We start from the raw sequence: 14,561 nt of genomic DNA on the forward strand, positions 1-14,561 counted from the left end.
TTTTCTTGAAAGTTTGATTGATTGTGTAGCCAGTGGACTAGTTATGGCTCATTTGTACACATGACAACTTACACATGATCTCAATGTACATGCAAACCTCACGTGATGCATTTTTCAAACATGGCCGACATGTTTGCTAAAATGTATACAAGCAATACAAGAGTGCTTAGGGGTATTTTATCTAATGTTATAGTAACACATAAAGCTGAACGATTTGGGAAAAATAATCCAATTATGATTTTTCCCCCCTCTCAATATTGCAGCTGTGATCTAATATGCAATTTTGTTGTCAAGGTCCGCCTTTGATGTGTTTTTTTTAAAATTTTTTTTTTTACCAAACACAAGCAATAGATTGGTTGACTAATTAGCATGTCTGCCTCATAGTGCAGAGATGCAGGGTTTGATTCAGGCTCCGGCCTTCCTGTGTGGAGTTTGCATGTTCTGTATTGTAGAAAGGATCATAAATAATGAGAAATATCTGAGCCATTTCATGTGCAATATGTGTCCTGTGTGCAAGATAAGCTTCAGTTCCACGCTACCACTACTGCTGCTGTTGTTTGTGTGTTGTTGTTGAGTTTTGCATTTATTAACCCATTATTTTATTTTCTTACTAAATGCACGAAGGAGTAGCACCCAAATTTCGTTGTATGTAATACAATGACAATAAAAGCGATTCTGATTCTGATTCTGATAAAGATTTTGCGGTCCCACTGATTTGTAGTTTTCTGTTATGTAGTATTTAGCTATAAAATGGCAACGTTACACCACTAAATAATAGCACACTATTTTGTTGACCCTGCAAATTTGAAGGAAGAAGAATTAAAACAGCTCAGCCTAGTTTTTGCTGAAGAATATTGAATGTTGAATTCTCTTCAGTCCTGCTTTTTGTGCATAAGTGACGGTTGTAGGTTCATTTTATAGTGTACATGATTATTGATGTGTATTGTGAGATGACATCCCCTTGCCCCATGGAGTGGGGATTCCTGTATATATGTTTTAAAATGTTGACGGTAGTCCATTGGTCTTTGTGCTTGATGTAGGTTTAAAAGCAAACCTCCAGAATATGGCAGTTTTTCGACAAATTAAAGCGCTTTACATTTGATCCAAAATCCTACTACAGTAAAATCCTTGTGAGAACATTCCACAGAGGAACATCCAGTGTGTTTGATGATTGTATTCGTGTCATTTGGCTCAGCATCCATCCATGGACTTCATCCTCTCTCCCGTAGGACTACACGTTGACCATGTACTTCCAGCAAGCGTGGCGGGATAAGCGGCTCTCCTATTCCGAGATCGCCTACAACCTCACTTTGGACAACCGAGTGGCCGACCAGCTGTGGGTCCCGGACACCTACTTTCTCAACGACAAGAAGTCCTTTGTGCACGGCGTCACTGTCAAGAACAGGATGATCCGCCTGCATCCCGACGGCACCGTGCTTTATGGACTCAGGTAAACCGCTTAAAGCTGCCCCCTCTTGTGTGCCATGATTAGCGCATTGATTACGAAGCGTAATGAGCTAACGGGGTCCTATCTGGTGCATCAAACTGGGCCTTTTTCATGATGAACTGTGTGCTGGTGTATCGGAAGTAATGCGGTTTAGATTTAACTCACTCAAGCCTGGCTGAATGTCCAAAGCACGGGTGGGGAATGTATGGTCAAAGAGCATTTGATCCAGTTTATCATGCAATAAAAAAAAAAAAAAACATGTACAGTTAGCCCCTGACTATTTGCAGCTCACTATTCATAAATTCACCTATTCATATTTGAATTTGTTTGTGTCACGTTTGCGAGATGATGGACCCCAAAAAGCAGGCAAGAGGGAGGAGCAGGGTGTATTTGAAGAAGTGTATTGATAAAACACAGACAATTAAATCCTAAACAAACAAAGTCCAAAGTATCAAATGAAAACCATGACTGAAGCTCAAAACTATCAATAACAAAAACATGACCTAAACATGACAGACAAACAAACCTGACAGCAGCAAAGAGCAACAATGACCCGACAATGAGTGTTCGGGCGGGAGTCCTTTTATAGAACTAATTACCTAATGACCAACAGGTATGCAGCTGCAGGGGGAACCCTACAGTGCCACCTGTTGGTCCCAAATCGAATCATGACAGTTTGACTGATCATCACTTAGTCAGAAAATAAATAAATAAATCATGCCCTCTGTAATGTCCGAAGATGGCACAAGATGGCACCAAAGATCCAGCTAATCGGAAAATAGTCATTGGTGTTTTGGGATCATAGTTTGTGGTATAAGTTATAACTATTTCAAAAGAGGCAATTGTAAACAATTATAGGGGGGTGCCAATTATGTCCCTGCTGTTCACGGCAGGGCTCTGTCCCGAAGTGGGGGGACTATAATAACCTACAAATGTTCATAATATATAATAATAAACATTTGTTTGATCATTGCATCATATTTCTCCATAAGATTAGTCTCACCCTCAGAGAGCCCTCAGAGGACTTTATAAACACGGAAAGGTTTCCCACTACTGCTTTAAAAGTGACATCAGCATCATGAAAAACTTTTTTTTTCACAGGGGATGTGTTATTTTTTTTAAATGTCATTTTCTTTTTTTTTCCTGACATTTTGTCTGATTCTCACTGTAAAATGACCCCCCCCCCCTCACAGCATATCGTGGCATCATTCTGAGCACCACTGCACAGAAAAAGCTGTTGCCAGAGAAAAGCCATCTTACGTGAGGAGCTCTATTCAGCGACAAGGCAATTCTGTTGCAAGCTCAAAGAATTAAGAAGGAAGAGAAAAGAAGCTCAAGGCCATCTTAAAAGAACGTGGATGAAAGTGCTGCGCAATTTATAAATTAACACATGTGAATCCAATCGAATTGCCTTTGACTTTTCCACAACATGAAATGGTTAGTATTGACTCTTTATAATTTTGGCAGATATATACTCCTGCCCTATACCCAAAGCTGGGGTTCAAGTAGATACTGTGTCTCGTACTTGGTTTGTCAGTGCGTCAAGCAAATACGGTGGCATACATGACATATAAATTAATTCAATTGAGCTTGCAGCCGCTCAGCCCCCAAACTCTGGAACTCACTTCCATCCAATATCCGTAATATTGGTTTTTCTTCCCACATTCAAATCCTGTCTCAAAACCCACCTATTCCAAATTGTATGCTCCGTTTATCTTCTTTTATGTCTTCTTTTATTATTTATAGTTTTATCTGTGGTTTTATTGTTTTGTTCTTGATTGTAAAGTGTCCTTGAGTGTTTTGAAAGGTGCTTACAAATAAAATGTATTATTATTATTATTATTATTATTATTATGGGGCGGTGCGGTAATCCACAGGTTTGCGCGTCCGCCTCGCAGTGCAGAGGTACCGGGTTCAATTTCAGCTCTGGCCTCCCTGTGTGGAGTTTGCATGTTCTCCCCGGGCCTGCGTGGGTTTTCTCTGGGTATTCCGGTTTCCTCCCACATTCCAAAAACATGCATGGCAGGTTGATTGAACACTCCGAATTGTCCCTCGGTGGGAGTGTGAGCATGGATGGTTGTTTGTCTGTGTGTGCCCTGCGATTGGTCGGCAACTGGTTCAGGGTGTCCCCCGCCTACTGCCGAAGACAGCTGGGATGGGTCCAGCACCCCCCGCGGCCCATGTGAAGATAAGCGGATCGGAAAATGGATGGATGGATATTATTATTATTATTATTGTTATTATTATTACGACCACACTTGCCAAACAACTGTTCAACCTTCTTTCTTCTGTATGACTGTACAGTAATACCAAAATTAAAACATTTAAATTGAACCGCAAAAGCTCATGTATAAAATTAACTGACAAAGATGAAAGTAAAGGATTTTTGTTTGCTACAGGTATAGTTCATTTTAGCTAGTTTTATAAACATGAAATGTACAGTTGTTGGTTAGCTATCCTTTTTATAAAAACCTTTGTTTTTATTTTATTTTGTTAACGAGGAATGTTTTTTTTTTTTAATTTTGGCTTTAGTCATTTGGTTAGAATTCATTAGCTATAATTACCTTGCATAGATAAGAAAAATGCAGTTGGGTGTGACCCAGTCAAGGTAACAGTTGATGGAAACTATCGCACATGCTGACATCAGCTTACCGTGTTGTTGTGCCATAGTTCTGGATGATGCAGTATTCTACTCCACAGTCTCCACTTTGCTGCAGCGGTCTGTCTTTCTCCTGAGGACAGCCTCAGTCTCTTCTCCAATAAAACTCCAAATGCCAAGAAATAAATACAAAATGGAGTCGAGTTGAGCCTTTCCATTGTACTTCTGTGCTGCAGTTCAGCATTGCTCTACTCGGTCCTGGGTGACCTTGACCACCTCTTTCCCACTTTCTTGAGCTCTGTCTTGACTGACATCCTCGAGGGGTTCTTTGGTTTTGCTGACATTACCCTGGTGGTTCTTAGATGCCTGGTTATGTTGGAGGGAAGTTCCCTGATCTGTGTTTAATTTTGTTCTTGTTGATAATCAATCATAAATACAGCTCTGATTACCTGTTGTTTCTGGCCAGTGAATTCATAGTTTATTACACATGCCTCTTGTTTATAACGCTCTGGTTGTAGTTTTTTATGGTCATCCATGTTTCTGGTCCCAAGACTAACACTGACTTCTATAAGTGAAAGATGCGTTGGTGGGATCGAGCCTTTTCCGTTGCCGGTCCTTCTCTCTGGAATGACCTCCCACTGAACATTCGGCAAGCCCCCTCGCTCCCCATCTTTAAAACCCGCCTCAAAACTCACTTGTATTCTTTGGCATTTGACTCAGCATGACTCAGATTTGATCTTTGTTTTACTGTTTGGTGCCTAACTACCATCTTTGTTCCTGATTATTGCTTTATTGTTGTATATATGTTAGTTGCTCCATGTACAGCACTTTGTATGCTCGCCTATTCATTTTCATTATGTCTTTGGGATGCCAAGGTGCTTTGATCTTTCCAGTAAGGTGTGTATGGCAGAAGCGACACGTTACTAATTTAGCTGCCCACGTTCCTGGATGATCATGAAAATCCATAATTGATTGGTCCACATCAATAATGAAGTCGTGCGGTACAAACGAACTATCTGTCTGATTGGACCGGGATGGTTCAGCCTGTCTGCAAGCCATCTCCGCTTGGCGTTGGACTGGCACATCTCAGAGGAGAATGTAATCTATAATAGATAGCTCCCAATCAATAATGTAGCAGTTCAATACAAACACTGAATCTGTATCCGAAGCCGCATATGTGGTCGTAGAGGCCGGCGTGGCCCGTCTTCCATCGCGCTGCTGATCCGTCGCCTCCTCCTGCTTCGTACAGCGCGTTGGCACATTTGCACGTAATAGCCAAATGGTTTACATGCTTTAAAAACCAAAATAGACAATTGTTTCTAATTCAAAATGTTGCTGCATTCAGTCATTCTCTCGCTAGACACGGAGATGGCTTTTTTTTTTTTTTGCGCAAAGGCTCCTTAAAATATTAAAGCATCTGCACTGCACCAGATTATTCATACCAACATTTTGTTGAGGAATGTAATTCATAACACTCTGAGCCAATTATATAAGACCAACACATATGCTTTGCGTAACTGCCAAAAGAAATGGAGGCTGGGAGAAAAGGGCTTGTTGTGAATTTGCGGGCGTGCGTGCAGCAGAGAGATGCAGTTGTTACCTCACATACATCGTCCTTGTCAGCGCCGGTGCCTCCTGGCTCCTACGTTATTTGCTTCGTGGGTTTGGTTCAGGTTTTATTTGATGCTAGCACGTCCAGACACAAGCTGCTGTCAGAGTCAGGCCGGCCAGATGCCTGAGTGCTCTGAGCAGGCTGACGCATACCTGCAGAGACGTGCGGCCTGGTTGCAACAGCAGGGCTGTAGTGGATGAGCGCAAGATGGCCAACTGTGTGAAGAGTCCTCACTGGGAAAGCAGGGTGTTTCGCCAATGCATCACCAGTCATGAAATCACGGTGCATTTCTCTGATACGGGCTGCTGTGATCAACATCAAGTCAAGTCAAGTCAGCTTTTATTGTCAAATATGCTCTATGTGCAACATACAGCACAGATGAAATTTCTTTCCCCTCAACCACGGTGCAACCACAGGAGAGATGCATTCATTAGCATGGAAATCCTGTTAGAGTCTCACATACTGTAATTCAGTGGTGCCCTTTTTTTTCTTTTTTTTTAGCAATGGTATCAATTTGGACCGCAGCAGAATGAATTATGAATTCTGCCAACATAATAAAGGACTTCATCAGGGGGAAATAGTGGAAGGTCTGAGACTAGCTAAGTCAAAAATTAGAGGTTAACTGAACAAAGCATGCATTTCACCACCTGAAGAGGATATTAAAGGGAGAAAACCCCAGAAACAAAATAGAACAGAACTGAGAGAGGCTGCAGTAAAGGCCTGCAAAAGCATTTCTTCACATAAGGTAAATTTAAAATTGTTGGTTGCAGTACTTTTGCTCAATTGAAAAGTGAGTGACTTCAAACAAAATGTGCTCTGTCCTGCTTCATTTGACATGCCTAAATGTAAAATACCATCAATTAAAAGCTGGACTTCGGAACTTTTTTGTGACATTTATTTTTTGATTGCAAACCCAAATGTCTTCAGGAAGCAACAAAGCAAATTAACTGACCTTGATGTTCCAATGTGTTTGGAGGGGACTGTTGATACATATACATGCATGCTTATCATATCAAAATAAAGTTCTATATCATTTAGTTAGGTCAGAAATGTCGGCTTTCGCTTGGACAAACATTTTTTTGCCGACCAAAAAAAATTTATCAAAAGTTATAGTTTTATTTTTAATACATGAGCATGCTTCAGTAGCATTTGAAAATAAGGTTGTGGGGCTTAAAAAAAAAGGAATTAATATAAAGTTCATGATTATGTGGTTTCAGCTTACCTCAGACATGGCCAATAATGTTCCTGTCTGGTGACTGGGCTGGCCAGTTCTGGAGCACTTTGACCTTTTGGGATTTGAAGAATTTTGAGGTAGAGGCTGAAGTATAAGAAGGAGTGGGGCGGCCTTGCTGAAAAATTTGCCCCCTCTTGTGGTTTGGGAAGCAATGACACATCCCCATGCTCACGCAAGACCTCAAGTTTTCCCCGACCTAACGTGATTGTTTTTGTGTGAATCTTGGGTACATGTGAGTTCCAACAGGTATTTGCGGCGATTGGGACAAAGTTAAACTGTCAGAAAAATCTATCTTTTGCCACTTTTCCACTGTCCACCTTTTCTACAAATTGTGGACTTTGGAAAAGACAATATCTTGTTTTTTGTTTTTTGTTTTTTTTTGTCTTTTATTGAATGCTGGTTTGTGGGCTCTAAGTCATCCGTGGAGCCTACTGTGTGAGATACTTTATTAAACTGCTCTTGTAGAGACAGTATTTCCTTGTGACCAGTTCTTATGTAGATTTGCTGTTGCTGAAAAAGGATTGACCCTGGACTGTCGAGGGGTCTGCTTGACCTGGCTTCGTCACGGACGTCACCAGTTTCTTTTTCTTATTCTCTGTAGTTGACGTTTGCATACATTAAATATGTCTGCCACCTCAGCAGCAGTTTAGGCCTTCAGACTGTTGACAATCAGTACTTGTCTGTAGTTGAATCTTGGGCATGTCAGAGGTCAGGTCGCTCTTCACATGAGGTTTTGTGTGCTGGGGGTCTTTTTAGACACACCTGGAATGGTGCTAATTACATTTCTTGACACAGGTGAAGCTCAAATTTGTGACCGGCTGAATCATTTCCAAATACCACATGACTTTTGTCCTTGGGAAATTAAGAGACATTCTGTCCTTTCCCAAGCTGTGAACATGAGGACACATTTTGATTGATTCAATTTACATCCGCTTATTCATGTAAAAGCACCAGATAATGAAATGAACCCTTTACTCAAACAATTCATTGATTAGAAATGAAGTTATATGTCATTTTAAATCCAATATGTCCTCATGTATCAAGCGATGAAAATTTTATAGCGAATTAATTGCACAATTTTCCATGATTAATCGTGTTTGATTTTTCAACTACTATTTACTAACAAGCTTGTAACAGATATTTACTTGAGTAGAATCATGGAATGAAAGTAAATCCATGGAATACAAAGTATATACGGTAGATTCAAAGATTGTTCGAATAGCTTTCTTTTGTTCTCGAATATGAGTCAATTTTAGAGGCATTCTTCTTATATTCTTCTCACTGAAAGAATCCTCAAAACCTCCCCGCTGACCTCTAAGTTTGGCTGCAATGTGAGCAAAGGTCAGCCGCCATAGGAAGTCAAGAAAACAGAGTTACCGTATTTTCACGACCATTCGGCGTACCGTATTGTTGGGCGCAGTCTCAGTAACGGGTGCTATTTCTGTGTTTGACACATACACAAAACGCACTGCATTATTGGGCGCAGCCAGGCATGGTAAAACATACGCCAGCTTAAACATACGGCATGCATGCACGCACGCTAAAAACACGTTTTTAAAAAGGCAACAGAAGCAAAACTGAGTTTGGTTGTTCTTTATTTAGCCATTTTACAATGTACTCACGTTTTCTCTTCACCTCTTACACGCTCACCCTTCACTCATTGGCGACTGGTACCTGCTAGGGGCGTGCCTTTAGCGTTCTCTTACACGCCCACCCTTCACTCATTGGCGGACTTCCGCATGCCTGTCGTCACTCACTCCGCCTTTTCTCTATATAAACAGGGATAATTTGGAGTGTTCAGTCAGCCTGCCATGCATGTTTTTGGAATGTGGGAGGAAACCGGAGGACCCAGAGAAAACCCACGCGGGCCCGGGGAGAACATGCAAACTCCACACAGGGAGGCCGGAGCTGGAATCGAACCCGGTACCTCTGCACTGTGAAGCCGACGTGCTAACCTTAGACAGCTGGCCAAAATAAAACCTCTCCTCTCTCATGAACACTTTGAGACAGTAATTCATGCCTTTGTCACATCCCGGCTCGATTACGGCAATGCCCTTTACTTTGGAGTCCGCCAGTGCTCCATTAAGCGCCTCCAGCTGGTCCAGAATGCCGCTGCTCGCCTCTTGACTGGTACTCGTAAGAGGGAGCACATAACTCCTACTCTGGCATCCCTTCACTGGCTCCCCATACATTTTAGAGTTATTTTCAAGATCCTCTTATTTGTTTTCAAATCTCTAAATGATCTCGCGCCACCTTACCTCTCTGAGCTCGTCCGCCCCTACACACCTGCCCGGCGCCTCAGGTCTGTGGACCAGACCTTATTAGAAGTACCAAGAACTAAACTGAGGCTCAGAGGGGATCGAGCCTTTTCTGTTGCTGGTCCCTCTCTCTGGAATGACCTCCCACTGAACATTCGGCAAGCCTCCTCGCTGCCCATCTTCACAACCCTCCTCAAAACTCACTTGTATTCTTTGGCATTCGACTCAGCATGACTTAGATTTGTTCTTGGTTTTACTGTTTGGTGCTTTCTACCGCCTTTATTACCGATTTGTCTTACTGTTTATTGTGCATGTTAAATTGCTCCATGTACAGCACTTTGTATGCAGCGATGGCTGTTTGAAAGTGCTCTATAAATACAGTTGACTTGACTTGACTTAACCACTGGACTACTGGGCCAGTAGTCTCTCTCTCTCTCTCTCTCTCTCTCTCTCTCTCTCTCTCTCTCTCTCTCTCTCTATATATATATATATATATATATAGTCATTATAATTAGGAGGTGTGTTCTTACGATTTTTTTACCTTCACTTACCTGAACCTGCAAATGACAACAGTGCTCCCAGCTGTCACTAAACAGCTAATTACAGATTTTAAAAAAAATCATCAGCATTAAGACAGATGGCACACAACAAAACATCGAGTGAGAGAGAGGAAAGACCACCCAGGACCTCCTGAAGCATGTTGCTCAAAATTCGCAGGCAAAGGTCAAGAGCGGGAGATCCAGAGAGAAAGAGACATGAAGGTCAGACTTCATTCAAAATGGAAAAATTATTAGGATTCTCTATCCCTCCTCCTCCTCCTGCTGACCCGCCCCTCTCGCCGTCTTTCGTGCTGCTTTTGTGAGAGGATGTATCCTCACAGCTCAATAAAAGACATCACTCGGGCCAGGATGAGAAAAAGATGCTGCGTGGAGGAAGAGGGATTGAATCCAGCGCTCTTCAAATCAATACACTCACTCTGGGCCTTTAAAGTTATCAATCTCACCCACAAGCCAATGATCCAACAAGGCCGGTTTGTATGTTAAGCATGTGTGGAAGAGCTTGGACTCGGCCAGAGAAGACATTTTAGTTTGAAAATTGGCTGCACAGGGATCTCCAGCTCTCTATCCAAAATGGAGGCCTCTGCTCCATCTTCATTTCAACGTCTAGCTTCGTTACGGGGTAAAATGTGATGCAAATGTCAGGTTGATTATGGCACACTCACATTCGGAAGCTCGCACTCTTGAATTCACTTTGTCCTGTGACGCTGCCTCGAAATGAGATTCTGTCTGGGAATTTTTGGTGGATGTGTTATGTCCGTAAACAAGGTCATTGGGAACAAAGGTGCACACCTCCCCTCAGGGGGGGGTCCACACACACACACAGACACACACACACACAGCAGCTAGGCTGGGAACATTCAGCAAAAACAGCCTTTTTTTAGAACTACATGTCCTATGAGCTCGGATGCAGAGCAAATGTAGCGTGTTTGAATCTGCGTGATATGCTCCGGCGAGGCCTCTCCTCCGGCAGGTTGGGCCGAGAGCAGGGACCGGCTCGGACCGGCCCGGCCCAACCCCGCCGTGGTGGAGATGAAGCGCAAACAAGTCCGCATGCTGCAGAGGTCCACTCTCCCTCACTGCAGCAAAGACAAAAGGAGGAAGGAGACAGGAAGGCTCCTCCTGCACAAAAATCTGTCTCATCACCTCGCTCATTGTTTGCTGCTTATTAACTGTTAGTATCTGACATGCTAGCTCGGCTAAGGGATGCTCAAGCCGCTTTGCCGAGTCCCTGTCAGACAGAAAAGCTTTGAGACTTCTGCTGATGATGTAGGTGGTCTATAAATAGTCTGGTAGTTATACCACTGCCATTTTGGCCTCATTTTTTTATTCCTTTCCCCTGCTTTGCTTCTTCTGCACTTCGGTAACGGTTTGTTGGCACCCTTGACGGGGAGCGATCGATGACTTGCCAGAATGCCAAACATGAAAACAACATTTTTGTCGTCAATGGGTAAAGTAGGGCGGAATTTTGACTCCTACGTTAATCCCCCAATGCGCCACGGCCCTGCTAACTGGCTCTTACATAAGAGCCCAGAGAGCAAGAAAAAGGAGGCAGAATCTGACAGAGAGGAAGACTGTGCCTCTATAGCTAGAAACATAAAATCCCTGACCAGCTCGGCGGAGCACATATCTTACATAGGAACATTTCAAATACCGGTAATACTTTTCCAGTATATCGCACCACTGTTTGTTCTCATATGCTAAAGCAGAAGAGAATTTTGATGGAATTTGCGATAGTTGCAAAGCTCCAACATGCCATTGTGGGTGACCCGCTATAAATACAGTGATACCTTGACTTCCAAATTGATTTAATTCTATGTAACTACGGTACGTTAAAATGGATCCACAGTACAAGCAGTGAATCAACTCTGGCAAAGAACCATGCTTCATACTCATGTCCACAATCATTTTATTGCTCGTCCATCATGGAACACGATGAAAACTAAAACAGAGATATTTTGGAGTATTTAGAGTCACTACTGTATTTACAATCTTGCCTTGGACTCAAACATTCAATAATAGATAAACAAAGCAAAATATACCGTGTGCACCTTGTAAACCAGTCGTAGATAAATCAAACGTAATGACAGGCCATCACACGACATTGCGCTTCTCCCTCCAGTGAGCTCTTGCTCGCTGTCTGACTCTCATTCCAGCATTTGTGACCCAAACCGGAAGTAATTGTTTCCAAAATATTTTTGAAAAAAATAATTTAACAGAAAGCCTGAACCATAAAGGTTTATATGTAAATAAATACACATACATAGAATATTAGACTCAAACATTGTAGATTTTTGTTGCCATGGCAACCAATCAAAGGAAATCCAAAATTGTGAGGTGTAACAGTGTTGATAGTTGACTTTAGTTTAATCCCAATTGAAAAATAAAGCATAGCGTGTACATTCGTGGTCATAGTAAGAATTCTGACATGCAGACGCTGCGTTTCTCACAGGCGTCAATAACGTGACATCATCTTTAGCAGACATCTCCAAAAAATGACGACATCCAGCAGACTATTAAAGCTGCTTGGCCTCTAGTGAGTAACAAAAGTTAAAAAGAAGGAATTGGGAAGCTCTCTACTTCATATCAAGGGATATAATGTTGTTGATTGAGGTGCAGACTTCTGCATATTGACGCCTGCATACAGCTGCAACCACCCACGCTGACATGACTGTTCCCATTGGCTCAACAGGTAAGTCACCCCAAAACATTTCTAGCTCCTCCCGCCTTGCTCCTTTTTCATTTCCTCCCTCCTCGATGGAATTGCTGGTGGGAGGTGCTAGCATGTAAACCTTGGAGCGAGGACTTAGGAAGAGGCAATAGAGGGATGGATGAGCCCATTGTCAATGCAGTCCACTCGAAGAAACCCGGGTATATAGTCACGCCCACGAACGAATGCGGGACACGCGACGCATGTTTCCGTCAATTGTCAGAAAAGCACGAGTCCATCAGTGGTGAACTGAAAAGGTTCCAGTGATGGGCAAAAACCCGTCAGTGCATAGTCTGTCACTTTTTTCGGAGTTTCTCGTCATTGGTCATTTGCCAGCAAATCAGGACAGAGGCTGGAGCCCAAGGTTTGGAGCTGCTTTTGCAAGAGCAGAGGCCAGAACCTTAGATTAAAAAAAAAAGAAAGAAAGTAATCTAACATTTAAATCTAACGTTTCTCATTTGTTAAAGGTCTGTTGAATGTCACTTAAAAAAATAAAGTGAGAAAAGGTAAGCAGCCATTGTGTGTCCTACATTTTTTTGTCTGGAATAATTGGAAATATCTATGTCATGGTACATCATTATCATGATATAAAATGGCCTATATCATGATAAAATATTTTATCACCCAACACCAGCATCATCAACATTGCATTGTTCGGAAAACGACCATAAACCCCCACACTGGACCCGCCAGCTTCACGTGGAATGTTTGATCGAACACCTGATTCAAAACAAGAAACAATTTAAACACAGCATATTCTGAAATGATTTCTCCAAGTGGATCATCACAGATTATTTTCAATGATATAACTCACTGCTAATACATGGATGACAAAGTTGAGAGTGATCGTTAATGACAAGGAAACCAAAAAAGCAATACTGATATTATTATTATGGTGGCATGATGCTATCATGTTTTATATCAGTCAGTGCGTGTATGTGTGCATCCTAAAGGCATAGATGATGTCTACATGGTTACATCCAGACAGCCTGTGGGCTTTGGCCCTGCCCGATTCAGATTGGACCAACTTGTCGCGTGTGTGTGTGTGTGTGTGTGTGTGTGAGTGAGTGTATTGCAGGAAGCACGCTGAGAGGAGCTGTCTGATGTGGCTGACTCCCTCTTTATTTAAGAATTGTGTAACCACAACATGAACCCTGTTTCCTCCTCTTATGCGACAAAAGATAATCTAGCAATGATCCCAATTCTACACAAGTACAATGCAAGTACAAGTGGCAGAGAAATAAGGCTGTAAAATGGAAAAAGCTGCCTGGTGGGTTCACTGCTTATAAGATGGATACAATTGTAGAGTGCAATACAGTAACTATGATAATAGATTTTTAAACATAGAGTAACTAGCCTGTCCACCTCTAAATGCCATGGGAACTAGTAAATCTGTGAACGCTTTCTCCTTAATACTCATGACTTATTTAAAAGGAAGAAGCTTTGTGCAAATTTGATTTAAAATGTAACACTTATCCACTGTTGCAGGCTAGCATGCACTTCTTCCACTGGCAACCTGGCTGCACACATGTAGACTTGTTTACAAAAGCAGAGTCACAGTGTTGTGAAATGTATTTACCAACTTTTTAGCAACTGTTTTTTAAAATTTTAACTTAGATTTTTTAAAGCAACAGAAGAAATAAACAACACTAGCGGAATCATTTTCACATTTGTTTCAGTATGACCAGAAAGGAGCCCGGCGGAATGCAATCTTGGAGTCAATTCTGATGAAAATGGCCAAAAAAATGGTACCATTTGAAAGTTGCAAAATCGGGGATTGACACTTTGGAAACTTTTGACCCGAGGTATGTGCGTCCAAGCCACCGATATTTTGCAGAGATCATCTTACCTCACCTGGACAACTCAAAACAGAAGTGCTGTTTGCACGCACTGGGATGTCGCAGATTTTTGGCTCCCGCTTACGTGAGTCAGCAGTAACGGTCCGTGTGGAAAAATAATCATCACAAAATCCTGTGCTATGGCATATCATCCGTGATTATAAATACAATCTACAACAAGTGAACTGTGTTTGTATGACTTGTCCCCCAAGCCATTCCCCACAATACACAGTAAATGACTAAGACGAGAGCAAGACAATCAAAATACCACAGCAATGCAGTTACCAAACTAGCTAAAACCAAGTC

General features: G+C 42.0%; 1 protein-coding gene across 2 annotated transcripts in view; it reads left to right on the forward strand.

The window, feature by feature from the left end:
- gabrb2a (gamma-aminobutyric acid type A receptor subunit beta2a) overlaps positions 1-14,561 on the forward strand; it is a 45,571-nt gene that overhangs the window by 18,831 nt on the left and 12,179 nt on the right. For both annotated transcript variants that reach the window (XM_086105689.1, XM_086105688.1), the window contains exon 4: positions 1,230-1,450. In XM_086105689.1, the coding sequence (XP_085961815.1) occupies positions 1,230-1,450 (221 nt within the window). The remainder of the gene's footprint in view (positions 1-1,229; positions 1,451-14,561) is intronic.

This window comes from Hippocampus guttulatus, chromosome 2 (genome assembly GCF_054856545.1).
Source record: "Hippocampus guttulatus isolate MCC_2025c chromosome 2, RoL_Hgut_1.0, whole genome shotgun sequence".
NCBI classification, from domain to species: Eukaryota; Metazoa; Chordata; class Actinopteri; order Syngnathiformes; family Syngnathidae; genus Hippocampus; species Hippocampus guttulatus.